Below are 14,369 nucleotides of genomic sequence, written 5' to 3'. Positions count from 1 at the left end.
CTCATTTTTCACTCTTTCTCTATTTTTCAAAAATAATTAGCAACAGGGAATGTAAAAATGTGTTTTAAGGATGGAGAAAAATAAAAAGGCATCAAGAAATATATGGCCTCATTATAAAATGCTTTTGATATCATTATTCAACCACCACACTAATTTTTTATTGCTTCATAATCATCTTCTTTATCATCATCATTACCACAATGATTACCATAACCATCATCATCGCAATCGTCATCATCACAATCATCGTTATCTTGTCTTGTTAATTGCCTTAAAGTAAATGTTTAATATTTATATTCACTTTTAATCATTTCACTTCAAGTCATATATGTATATAACATATAGTAAATACGTTATATATTATATATATTTATATATAATAGATATATATATATATATATATATATATAATGGGAAAATGAGTGATTGATTGAAACTACAAGCTGCTTTCCATGAACGTTAATTGAATGTAAGGAAGGATGGATGGGTGGAGGAATGAAAGAGGGAACGTGGAGATGGGTGAATAAATGAGAGAAGGAATGAGTGTGGGGATGATTGAATGAATGAATGAATGAATGCTTCTCCATATCATTTCGCTTTTTATATAATTGTGAAATTCATTCCGTTCCTTCAGACATACTATGGGTACAAATATTATTCTGCAGGTCAAACAATTCTCTCTCTCCTTTCTCTTCTCTCTCGTTCCTTTTTCTCATAATCGTCATCATGATAAGCACTTATAAAGATTCATAAATTGTAAATTGTTTCAATGTTGTTGTTCATTCTTCCATGCACGTATGAACAGTGGATGGGCATCATCGTTTGTATGAGCCTGGCTACCAAAGTTAGCATTTCTCAAGTATTGTATCGCAAATACCGGTACCGGTTTTCAAATCTATTGCCGATACGAATATCGATACGAATACCGATACTCATTGTTGAAGGTATTGCCCGCCAAAATTATTTATAATTTTTAAACGTTACAACAGGAAAACAAAACAACTAAAATTTCATTCATATTAATGCATTTGGCAGTGAATATATAACATGGAAATGACCTCACAACGATAAGTAGTTTGAATCAGCGGACAGATAGCAAATTTTTAAAAAGAAGACATGCCAGAGACGACAAAACTTAATTCTGAATCACGAGTTTCTGAATCACGAGTTTACATTTTAAAGAACGCGCAAAAGCTTGCAATATGATTAAAAATCTACGTGAGGTTCCAAATTATTGGCATCCAGTGTAGATTTTTTTTCTAAGTATCTTCTAACTATCTTCTAACTATCCAAGCATTTTATAAGTTTAAGTACCAGCGCTATTAAGTTAGATACTTGGCGTCAAAAGTATCGCCGATACATTATGTGTATGTGTGTGTGCTTATATGTTTCAATGTATGTATATACAAACTTATGTATCATCACCAGAACCAACAACATCATCAGCAAACACTGCAACAACAACAGCATCTTCGTCGCCATCATCACTTTCCTCCTGTCTGATGTAAAAAGCTTTGATACAAATCACCTTTCCAATAACAATTGTTCTTAAATTTATTCACACACACGCACGTTTATATCATATATAGGTGTGTGTGTGTGTGTGTCTGTCTGTCTGTATGTGTGTCTGTCTGTATGTGTGTGTGTCTGTCTGAATATGTGTGTCTGTATGTGTGTGTGTCTGTCTGAATGTGTGTGTGTGTGTCTGTCTGAATGTGTGTGTGTGTCTGTCTGAATGTGTGTGTGTGTCTGTCTGAATGTGTGTGTGTGTGTCGGTCTGAATGTGTGTGTGTGTCGGTCTGAATGTGTGTGTGTGTCTGTCTGAATGTGTGTGTGTGTGTGTCTGTCTGAATGTTTTTCATTCATCAGTCTACTATTCATTTATCCATTAATGCTGCAATGCCATAAACATACTTGATATTTTTGTTGTTTTTATGTCTCTACTTACAACAAAAAAAAACCTTTCATAACTTTCTCAAATACTCTCTCCACATCGGCGTGAAGTGTCAAACGTTACAGACAAATATACACACACACACATACAAACATATACACACATACCAACATACATACACTCACGCACACACACACACACATTTAAACATACATCCATCCAGCAGAATTTTGAAGCGCTGATGATTACAATGGTTTTGATGTCGGTTGAGGTTGTGGCACCTCTGAAGAACCACCCATCGTTCAGTTGGAACCTTCTGAACGTTCAACATGCATCTAATCTCAAATCACATCCATCTAATCTCAAATCACATCCATCTAATCTTACTGCTACATATTTGTTCAACGCTCTACAAACTAACCAAAATCTAACTGTTGCTTATGCTGCATCAACCGATAACAATTATAACAATACCAGTATTAATTTGCCATATTCAACAACTGCTGCTACCACTTCTTCTACTACTAAAACTCTTCTAACTAATGCTAGTATTACATCTGATTCAGTTACGTCTGTAACGTTCAACAACAGTAATATTAAGAGTTGTAATAGTAGTGATAGTCAAAAGAATTATGACAATGATGTTATTAATAATAATAAGTATAGTATTAGTAGTAGTATTCTCAGACACAAAGGCATGCAGTTGGATGCATTGAATAACATCTTCATCGACCAGCAACATCATCGTCATCCACCAACTCTACTAGCAACATCATTATCATCATCATCGTTATCATCACGGCGTCGTCTTGGTGACAGCAAGATCAACAATCCATTTCCGGTTGAGTCTGGAAGCGGAAGTGGTCGGTACGTAGATGGTGGAGAGAAGGAGTTGCTTTCGTTGCCAACTCAGCTATCTTCGTCATCATCATCGTCGTCATCTTCGTTTTCATCATCATCACTATTGACATCATTATCATCATCGTCGTCGTATCCAGCAAGCGTTGAAACTACCTCAGACGCAAATGAAAACAATTTGAATATTTTTTCAAAAAATATTTCCGAGTTTTATAACGACTCGTCGTCGTCATCACTCCCACAATCATCATCATCGTCGTTATCACGATCATCAATATCGCAGTCACCATCAAATCGTCATCGTCGCTCTATCAGTCGCAGGAACCTACGTAGCAACCACCACAACCACAACTTTGCCACTTCAAAACTTCATCCGACGACAAACTCGCTTACGTCATCAGCAACAACAGCAACAACAACATCGTCATCTTCGTCATTTCCGAACTGCAAACCAATGCCAAGTGTGGTTCTGTGGCAGAGAATTGATCCAGGACAGTTCCTCAACTACATGCAGAAGCAGACGAACATGCGTGCAGGTCTGAAGAAGAAGAAGAAGATTAATAATAATTATAATATTTATAATAATAATAATAATTACAATTATAATAATAACGATGATGACGCTTTTGGTGGTAGAAGTGGGGAAAGGGACGATGAAAGTGAGGACGGTGGTGTTAGTGATGATGCAGATGTTGGCGGCGAGGGCGAGGGAGCTTTAAAACATTCCAACAACAACAACAATTTATCTCCGGGATCTCGTTTTAAACGGTCTTACGACGACGACGACGACAACTCTGATGAGGGTGTCCACGATGAGAATGATGACGTCACGAACACGTCATCAGATACAATTGACGACGATGACGATGAAGGGGATGAAAAGGAAAATGACGATGATGATGATGGTGACGTAGAAGATGACGTCACAACCGCAGCAAGACCAACTAACACATTGATGGCGAAAATGGAGACATCATTTGTTAATGAAGATTCTAATAAGAATAACAACAAAAACAACAACAACAATAATAATAATAATAATAATAACGAAGGCAGATCTAGGACGACAGCAGCCGCAACAATGGGGACGACAGAAGGAGAGAGGCGCGTTCGTTCGGCGAGGTCGACGCGTAGGAACGTCAACAGACCAACGACAGCGAAGCATCGCAAGGAAAAAATCAAACAGAATAAAAGTAAGGACAGCAACTTCAAAAACCACAACCACCACCAGCACGACCCCTCCAACGTCAAACCACCATGGCACTGCCACCTGGAGAAGCAGTGGGTCCCGATGCCTCCGAACACCTACCCCCCCTACGTCATGTCGGGCAGGTGTCTTCAGAAACAATGCATGGACGGATTGTACGAGTGCAGAGCCAGAAAGTACGCCGTTAATATGATGACGAAGAATGTCGGCCACTGCAACCCGCTGCCCCTCATCAGCAAGTTTGCAAACTCCAGCACGGTCTTCGAGCAGAGCTGGAGCTTCTCCCACTACAAAGCTGTCGTCGGCTGCGAGTGCTCGCAGATCAAGAGAGCCGGAGTTTCGGCTTTAGTAGGAGGAGCTAAGAAAAAAGATGTGACGTCAACGATTTCGATAGTGACGTCATCGTCGACGTCTGTCACAGAGGCTGCATCGTCGTCAAGAGATGGTGCAATGGCCACCAATGCAGGTCATCAACCTCATCGGCGTCGTAACCACCGTCACAATCATCGAAGCAGTAATAACAGTAGTGGCAGCAGCAGCAGTAGTAACGGTGGTAGAAGTGGCGCCAGTAGTGGCAGCAGCAGTAGTAGTAGTAGTAGTATTGGTGGGGATGGTAGTGGTGGTTATGTTCATATTCATCACCGTATTACTCGTTCGCTTGTAAATTATAATAATTATAGTATTAGTAGTAGTAGTAATAGTAGTAGCAATAGTAGTAGTAGTAGTAGTAGTAGTAGTAGTAGTAGTAGTAGTAGTAGTAGTAGTAAGTAGTGGTAATAGTAGCAGAAGTAGTAGAAGTTGTATAAATGTAAATCTTATTAATAGCCATAATAACACAAATGAAAATGACGATGACGACGACTTTGTTGACGATCGCTACAACAACAACAACAACAACAACAACAATTATGAAATCGTAGACAACAACAACACTAACAACAATAATAATAACAGTAATTTATTTATATATATATATATATATATTTACTCTAATGCTGCATAATTGACGCTGGTTATGTTTGTTGAGAAGTTTCATTTATTTCATCGTTCATTTGTTTGTTTTTTTTATTCATTTACTTACTTCTTGCAGTCATTCAAAGATCTGTTTTTCTTCTTTCGTTCGTCTGTTTATTCGTTCGTTCATTCATTCGTTCGTTTGGATATTCTATTGTTAATTCACCATTTTGATGTAAATTTTTAAAATTTTCAAAAGCATTTGACAAATTTTTGGTTATAATAATAACAATAATAGTAATAATTATAATAATATTATATAATAATAATATTATTATTATATTATTATTATTATTATTATTGCAGTTGTTATTATTGTTATTTTTATTCTTGTTGTAATTCAAATTTGTTGTTGTGGCTGTTGTAGATATTTTGATAGAGATAGATTAAATTTTGTCTTGTATATATTTAACAAATAGTTTACTATTATTATTGTTGTTGTTATTATTGTTATTGTTGTTATTATTATTATTGTAGGAATAGCGAGATTAGAATTATTTATTGACTTTCATAATGTTATTTTGTACTTTTACGATCTTTTCATCACTCGTTCATTTTATAATTAATTTATTCATTCTTTCTTCTTACTCTTGTTTCTTCATTCATTCATTCATTCATTCATTCATTCATTCATTCGTTCGTTCGTTCGTTCGTTCATTCACTACTTGTTGGTTCTTTAGATAATAAATGGTAAATTTATTTGTTTGTTTAGCGTTATAATAGTTACATTGTACTTTTGACGGCACCAACAATAACAATCATTTTAACATTTCAATAAACAACAACAACAATAATAAAAATAATAATAATATCGTCTCGTTGGTATAAAACCGTTTTATCACATATTGTTCTATCTGTATTATTATTATTAAATATTTCGTTTATTATTATTTTTTAATTATTTTCATATAAGATTATTTATTTTTTATTGAAAATTATGAATATTTAATAATAATGATGACGATGATGATACCATTAAAGCTAATGATAGATAGATCTTATTTTACATTTTGCCTATTTATAGTTATCATTGTAGATCTTAAAATAGTTATTTTATATGTTCTTCGTCTCTCTCTCTCTCTCTCTCTTCTCCAGTCTTTAAATTCATAATTTTATAATTATTATAAATAATAAAATGAAAAAATGTTATAATTATTAATCTAGAATTTATTGTAAAAATTGAGGTAAGAAACTTATGTAATATACCATATTATATTCAATATACCATCTTAAATATTTCTCTCTCTCTCTCTATATATATATATATATAATTTATTTATTTATTATATCATATATAGATATATATCATATATATATATATATATATATATATATATATATATATCATAACTGACAAATTTATGTGTTACTCTAAATTATTTTTCCATTTATTTTATTTATCTTGTTGAATCTTCAAAGAGATTACAAATATTTGGAATTGTTTTGCTGTTCATTTGAACATTTTCATTCAGAATTCGCACTATTATTCATCGTTACTTGTTTTTCAACGTGGTAAATTATCATCTTCGTAATTTATTTCATAAATTTTCTTACCCCTCCCCCTCTGAATTGGAAATATTTAATTGTAATAAAAATATCTTTCTCACATTCGCCTTCTATTTGTTTTTGTTCATATGAAAGAAAGTTATTTCATAGCAAGGACTATTAAGGAATTCTCCTTACAAAGCGAACCATGCAGACCCTAACAATGAATGTTTGACTGACAGTATGTAGAAACGTATTACCAAGAGTCATTTTTATGTATATTTAAACAGTACCATCGAATCACGCACAAGAATTGAAATATAGCAGTTGGTCTAAACTTCGGTCTAAAGGCATTTGCGTCGTCGTTATATTATATTAACTCTCCAAACACATAAATACAGACTAGGACGAACGTCTGAGGCATTTGTTGCTCTTGCTTACATCATGTTTGTAATAGGAAGAATATGATCAGTGTTGGTAAAATCATTTTCTTTTCCAGTTTAAACAGCATATCGGTTTCAAACTAAATTCAGAAAAACGATGAATCGGTTAAATAACGATTTTAATTCATTCATTCGTTATTACGAATGAAAAATAACGATTTTAATACATTTGAATTCAAATCTTAACCGACACCGAATATTATAGGGCAATACTAGTTTAAAAGAACATGGTCAAAAACCAACAAATTCTCTGATTCTAAACTAATTAAGAAGCCTGTGTGTATAACGTATTGATGTTACATTTATTACATTTTATATGAAAACTGAAAAAAAAACGAACCACATCAATTTATTTTCTATTTATTGAATAGAAAATGAAAACCAATTGAATGCACTCTCTACAACTATTCACTCTACTGTTCAATTTGTTTCAACATTCAGACATCAAAATATTGCTCTATGGATCTAATTAATAAGAACAACCATTAACACAAAGTAACATTTCTACGACCTCCAATAAATTTAAAATTTTTTCCATATTTAAACAAGAGTTTTTCTTTAAATCACCACAATCTTTCACCAGGTTTGAGATCCCTACCTCCATAGAGGGCACTCTTGTTATGATATGACCTGTACCTCTCGTCGTTCAACTTATCCAGGTACCAACCAACAACCAATGCCGACATGGGCACTCCCACCGACACTAATTTGTTCACTAAATCTTTTGTTAGGGCACCTGGCCTTATGAAGGGCATTTTCTGACTTTAATTTAAGACGATCTGAAAATTTATTTAAAGTTTTGTTTCAATACAAAGCCATAATTAGGACTCATTACATATCTATATATGTAATATGTGTGTACATCAGATATCATTAAGCTGCAGCTCACTTCAACAGAAAAGACTAACATGGAATGAAACATAAGCAAATTAAAAAACAAGTAAACACAAAAAGATGACTAAACATACGTGATCAATTCACTATCCTTAATGGCTTCCCTGGCTTTCGCTAATTTGTAATTTCTGGTGTGTGACCAATCTGCGTAGATGGACCAACAAACACAAGATGGGAAGGCGATGCTCACAAAATTTCTTCTGAACAGGGCCACGAAAAAATTCAACTTCGAGTTCATGTAAGAAACCTTTTTTTGTTTTCAAAATTAAAATGAACAAAAAATTGAACAGATTCTGGAGATGTTGGTATAATAAAATTATTTTTAATATAATTCTTTTGTTGAAAAATGAACATTTAGATTTCAATAAAAAATTAACTAAAATTTAAAAGTGAACTTTTAATAAGAAACATCACTAAGTTCCTAATGAAAACGTTCATTTCGCTGAAATTATTACAATAAAATAATCAAATACCCACACAAGTTTTTAAATATTTGTAAATTAATTAAAAGAAAACATTAGAAAAGATTCAACTGAAAGAAATTTAATAATTATACCAGCAAAAAAAACAAAACTCACTCGAAACAACCTTGAAGGTGGTCTAACTAAACAACCAAAAAAACAATTAAATTAATTTGATTAGCGCTTCACATCTGACAGAATATAAGGTACCAATCAATCAATTAATCAATCAATTAGTTTATAAAGCGCTATTTTTGCCATGTTCACGCTCTTTAATAAATTTTGCAAACAGAAGGATTTTGAGATCCGCTCTGAACTTGTGATGGAGAAGTAGTCAGAGAAGGAGGTAGGGAGTTCCAGAGAACAGGGCCAGAAAAAGCAAATGCAGATTTTGCAAAAAAGTGTTTAACATGGGTAAAGTAAAAGTGAGAACAAGAAGACGATCGCAAACCGGGACGTTTAGGTTCAATTAATAATTAATTCGATAAGTACTTGGGAAATGATTTAGATTGAGACTTATATATAAATGTGCAAATTTTAAAAATTATTCTATATTTTATAGGCAACCAGTGCAAAAGAATTAGATATGAAGATATATGAGAAAAGAAATGGGCACGAGCAACTGTTAAAGTTAGAAATTCCATAGCAGCTAAGTTAAAATTTACTTAAAAGATAGAGTGTAGAATCAGGAAGGCCATAGTAGAGCGAGTTAAAGCAATCAATCATAAATAAAACTAAAGAAGTAACAAGAAGGAGAAAAGTAGGATCGTCAAGAAAAGGCAAAAGTTTTTTATTCTACATAGATGAAAGTAAGAACTTCTAGCAACATTCAGTCCTCGGCAAATAAAATCACAGAACACTGAAATTTTACAATAATTATTTAAAATAGCATAAAAATGAAATTAGTTAGAACAAAATTGCATGCAAATTATTTTAAATGAATCTTGGATGCCTTTACTGCGACACATTAAAAACATTCCTCTACAACAAACATTTTGAAACCAAAAAATGCAAGAGCATCACCACCGCATGCACACGTCTCCAGTTGCAAATTTAAAAATTTTCTAACTTAAATGACGAAACATTTATAAACATTCAACGAATTAGAAAAATTTTCATATAAAAATGAGATGATTAAAAAACTTTGGCATTAAAATTATCAAAACTTTAAATCAACAACAAAAATACACTATAATTTAGATAGGCAGAAATAGTATTAATTAAATATGAATTATTAATATTATAAGAATAAATAATTAATTACATAATGAATAATCAAATTGTCATCATTTACGTTCTTGCATAGTTTGTATAAGGCAGCCTGCTGAGATGGTTCAAAACATTCTTATTTTAATGATAACAAAAATCCACTTCTAACCAATTAAACACAAATTATAAAGAAATAATGACATTTAATTATTCAATTATAAAAAAAACTCAAAATTAGCAAAGAAAAAATTAACACAACATGCAATGATGAAATTATATAAAACATTCCAGCTATGATGCTGCCAAGATGGGCTCGGTGACGAGAAACAAAAGTGGATTTAAATAAGTAAAGTTTTAGAAAAAATGTTGTAAATAAATTACAGCTGCAAGCACAATTATAAACATGTAACTTTGATTCTAAACAATTCTGATTCGTGCAAGATTGTTTTATAAAAAAATATCACATTTATAAGTATTGATGAACAAAGATGAGTAGTTATATAATAAATAAATTCCGAATAAACTAAATAAAAGAATGAAATAAATTAATCTCTCCATCATTTTGAGAATAAAAACTCAACAACCATTGATTAAGTTCGTCAGCAAAAAATTGTCTACCACCCAACTTTTTGTTCTTATAATCAAAAATAAATTTGAATCTCTAAACTTTTTCATTCATTCATTCGTTCATTCATTCGAGCTATCACTAATTCACCCATCCATTCCTTCATCCATTCCATAATTCATGCACTCATCCATTTACTCATTCGTCCATCTATCCACTCTTACGCTTCATTAATTTTTTCACCCGTTCACTACTGATAGATTCGTTGACTCGCGAATAAACACACTCACTCACTCATTCAAATTATTCATTTATTCATTCACTGATCCATCCATCTTTACATCAATTCATTAATATCAGGCAGTAGCTTGATCTTCCAGGTCACCTATTGACCAGATGGTTCTGCAGCACTTCCCTATAATCTTCGTAGCGCATCACTAATCTCTCGAGATCCTCTCTGAACAGTCTCAGCAACATTCCGTCGTATTTCTCGAGGTCTGAGAGGTGAAAGAGGTCCCACTGGCGGTTGAGGAGTGAGAATATCAATCAATTAATCAGTCAGTTAGTCAGTCCAATCATTCAACCAGCCAAGCAATCAAATAATCAACCAATTAATTATTCAGCCAGCCAAGCAATCAAATAATCAATCAATTAATTATTCAGCCAGCCAAGCAACAAATCACCTTCAGTTTGTGATCATAAGTAGATGGCGCATGGTAATATATGGACAGCCATTTTGGAATTTCTGAAAAATTTTTTAATTATAGAAATATTATATTTATATATAAATAATTATTCTCTCTTCCTCTCTCCCACTCCCTCTTCTCTCTCTCTCTCCTCTCTCTCTCTCTCTCTCTCTCTCTCTCTCTCTCTCTCTCTCTCTCTCTTGTTCTTTTCATATCTTTCACTTTCTCCATTCTGACAAATAATTTACCATTAAATCTCACAAGTCACAAAACAAAAAACCTGTGTTCAAATATGGATTTGGAGGAATTAAACATTTTTGTTGTTGTTGTATTTGTTGTTGTTGTTGAAATAATTGAACTTGTTGTTGATGATGGTGTTGTTGAAATGATGGATTTTGTATAGGTAGAATATTCTGATAGAGTAAGTTTTGCTGTTGAAACTGACGTTGTTGTTGTTGTTGTTGCTGCAAAAATTTCAGATTGTTAAAAATTTGTTTATTTTGTTGTTGTTGAGATGATGTTTTTTGTTGTTGTTGTTGCTGTTGAAACTGGTTTCTCAACAGCTGTTGTTTCTGTTGAATCTCCATCTGCTTCAACCTTAACAAGAGTTGTTGCTCCTGAAAATGTTCAATTTGTTCTTGCAACATTTCCTGGTACTTAATGCTTGAAAGTTGTAGTTGTTGTTGATGCTGCTGATGTTTCAGTAGATCGTTGCATGCTGTCTTTCTGTTGTGGCAGATTTGCTGATGCGATGGAAAAAATTGTTGCACCTCTTGTTGAAGTTGTAGTTTTGGTTGAAGTTGTGGTTGAAGTTGTGGTTGAAGTTGTAGTTGCGGCTGAAGTTGTAGTTGTGGTTGTGGCTGAAGTTGTAGTTGTGGTTGAAGTTGTGATTGTTGCTGCTTTTGTTGAAGAAACTGTTGCTGCTTCTGCCGATGGTATAGTAAAATCTGAAATGGAAATAGCTTTGATTGAAAAAGTAATGAAGATAAATAAAATAGCACAACTCACAATGTCAATGAAAATAAATTATCAAAAAATTATAAGTGGAATTAACAATAAATTTAAGAAAAAAGATTAAAAAATTTAAACACTTGTAAATTTTCATTCTCTTCACTCGACAGATCACTACTGATGCTAAGCACAGTGTTGCCATTAGGAAGATCATCATTTGCAACACTGACAACAGCAATGCCGACATCATCTGAGTTATTTTCAACATCGGCAATATTTTTATGAGAATTTGTTATGATAAACTTTTGATGGTTTATTAGTTGTTGCTGCTGCTGATGTTGTTGCTGTTGATATTGTTGTTGTTTTTCCCTCATAGAGAAGTTTTGGAACATTTCATTCAAATTGTTCATGTCATCGTTTAAATAACTTTTTGTAGGAAATATTTGGTTTAGGTTTGGAGAGTTAGTATCAATTGTTTTATGGTTGTTTTGTTGGGCGTATTTGTTTGGTACAGCTACTGAGGAGCCATTCTTAACTATGGAAAAATCAAATAAAATAACTAACTAAAACTTGAGTTAACTAAATTTAATTATCAATTTAATTATCTATAAATAATTTTACAACAGATGTAATTATTTATATTTTATATAAATAATGTACTCATGTTTATGTAAGAATGTTATTAGAATTTATTAATAAATAATAAACAACTTAAATTTTTCCAAAATTTTCATCTCATCATCATTATAACAATAACTGAAGACAGTAGCATCATCATCATCTCTTCTCTTGATATACTTGCCACAAATATCACCCAACAACAATGATGATGATGACTTCTTTTTTGATAACATCTCCTCTCCAGGTATTTAATTACTTTTCATTTTATGATTTAGTTTTATTTTATATTCAATTGAGAATTAAAATCATTTATTATAAATTAAATTTCTTAACAGCACTAACCACAGAAACTGAAATTTGAAAATTTACAATTTAATTTAGATATAAAAAAATAAATGAAAAACCTTTTGGCAACGTAAATTTCGCATGATTAAAAGATGGAAGTAATATTTTGAAACGTAATTTTTAAAAACTTTGTTGATTTTGATCGATGTTTTGTTGTTTTTCATTTCATTTTGAATTTTTACTAGGTTCACTTTTCTCTAAAAAGTTCACTTTTTTAAAAGGCCCCACAATAAAACAAGTCCTGAATTAATTTTCTTTTTAAATCTTATTTAACGTCCAACTTTTTAATATAACAATGAAAAAAGTAAACAGATTTTAAGTGTTTAACAAATTTTAATAAAATTTTGTTCAAATATAATATTGAAATCAAATAGTTTTTTAAAAATTTCTAACAAATTCAACTTTTATTAACAAACATGAATGAATGTTTCAAGCACTGTAATAGTACATTCTATCCCTGTATAATATTTTATTGCAATGTAACATAATTTTTTAACTTAAATATCAACAAATTGTCGGTTCGATATTAAGTTTTAACATCATTTTTCTCTAGAATAATTAAGAAATGTACTGCCAAAACATAATTAACAACATTTAATTGTCGTTATTCGTTATTAAAAACGATAAAAAAAATTAAAAAAAATACTTAATAATTCGTTACAATTATATTTAAAATTTTTGAAAAACATTTGAACATCAAAGTTTTAGTGATAACAAAACATTACATTATATTTACTATATGCAAACCAGCTGAAACACACTAAACTACATTTAAAAATTAAATAAACATCAATATTAAACATGCCTCTTGGCTTGTGTGTGTATGCGTGTGTGTATGTGTGCGTGTGTGTATGTGTGTGTGAGTGTGTGTAAATACGATTGAAAAAAATATAGATAACAATAAAAGAAAATTATATAATTATGCTAAATCCAATGAGTTTTATAAACATTAATAAACTAGGAAAAACAACGTTAAATGTTATATTAATACCACTAAGATCATCTTTTTTTATCGTCATCATCTTCATCATCGTCTTCATCCTCCTCATCATCATCGTTGACGATTTCAGCATTAAGTTTTACCCATACAACAAAAACACACAACACACACGTATGACATACCTAGTACTTAATCATCTTTTTGTTCATTCATTAAGACTTTCGTCAACCAAACGTAAAGAATATGCGTGCATGCGTATGTGTAAATATGTGTATGTATGTATGTATGTATGTATGTATGTATGTATGTATGTATGTATGTATGTATGTATGTATGTATGTATGTATGTATGTATGTATGTATGTATGTATGTATGTATGTATGTATGTATGTATGTATGTATGTATGTTAGTATATATGTATGTATGTATATATGTATGTGTGTAGTTGGAATAATAATTAAAAGGCATATGTGTGTGTGCACTTGTGAGAAGAACTTTGCAGTAACATCTGAATGACATTTAGAAACAAATGTTGATATGAAATAATTTATTTTGATGAAATTTCTGCTAATTTAAATTTTTTGCTGTTTTTAAAAAGTTGTTTGATTGTATATGATTTTTTGGCTGAAATGTGCTTTTAAATATAAGAAATGTTTTTGAGCTAGGAACTAAGGAGTCCTGAATAAAGTCACAATGGAAAAAAAGGTGACAAACATTTGTTCACTTGTTTGTTCGTTCGTTTGTTCAGCATTCATTCATTCATTCATTTTTTCATCCATCCGAACCATCCATCC

The 14,369-nt window shown here is 31.7% G+C and overlaps 3 protein-coding genes across 3 annotated transcripts; 1 reads left to right on the top strand and 2 right to left on the bottom strand.

Moving 5' to 3' along the window:
- Positions 1–641: 641 nt before the first annotated feature.
- HELRODRAFT_182146 (hypothetical protein) lies at positions 642–7,370 on the top strand (the record flags this gene model as incomplete). The annotated part of the gene is made up of 3 exons (XM_009032450.1): positions 642–665; positions 2,118–4,425; positions 7,273–7,370. 3 exons carry the CDS (start codon positions 642–644, stop codon positions 7,368–7,370), a joined length of 2,430 nt encoding a protein of 809 aa, XP_009030698.1.
- A 94-nt stretch (positions 7,371–7,464) lies between these two features.
- On the bottom strand, positions 7,465–8,033 carry HELRODRAFT_182145 (hypothetical protein; the record flags this gene model as incomplete). The annotated part of the gene is made up of 2 exons (XM_009032449.1): positions 7,465–7,663; positions 7,870–8,033. 2 exons carry the CDS (start codon positions 8,031–8,033, stop codon positions 7,465–7,467), a joined length of 363 nt encoding a protein of 120 aa, XP_009030697.1.
- Positions 8,034–10,411: 2,378 nt separating this feature from the next.
- HELRODRAFT_182144 (hypothetical protein) lies at positions 10,412–12,077 on the bottom strand (the record flags this gene model as incomplete). Its single annotated transcript, XM_009032448.1, has 4 exons — positions 10,412–10,549; positions 10,714–10,775; positions 11,162–11,642; positions 11,808–12,077. 4 exons carry the CDS (start codon positions 12,075–12,077, stop codon positions 10,412–10,414), a joined length of 951 nt encoding a protein of 316 aa, XP_009030696.1.
- Between the last annotated feature and the right edge of the window lie 2,292 nt (positions 12,078–14,369).

This window comes from Helobdella robusta, assembly GCF_000326865.2.
Source record: "Helobdella robusta unplaced genomic scaffold HELROscaffold_81, whole genome shotgun sequence".
In the NCBI taxonomy this organism is placed as follows: domain Eukaryota; kingdom Metazoa; phylum Annelida; class Clitellata; order Rhynchobdellida; family Glossiphoniidae; genus Helobdella; species Helobdella robusta.
Note: the sequence above shows the minus strand (reverse complement) of the source record. Positions and strands in the feature narration are given on the sequence as shown.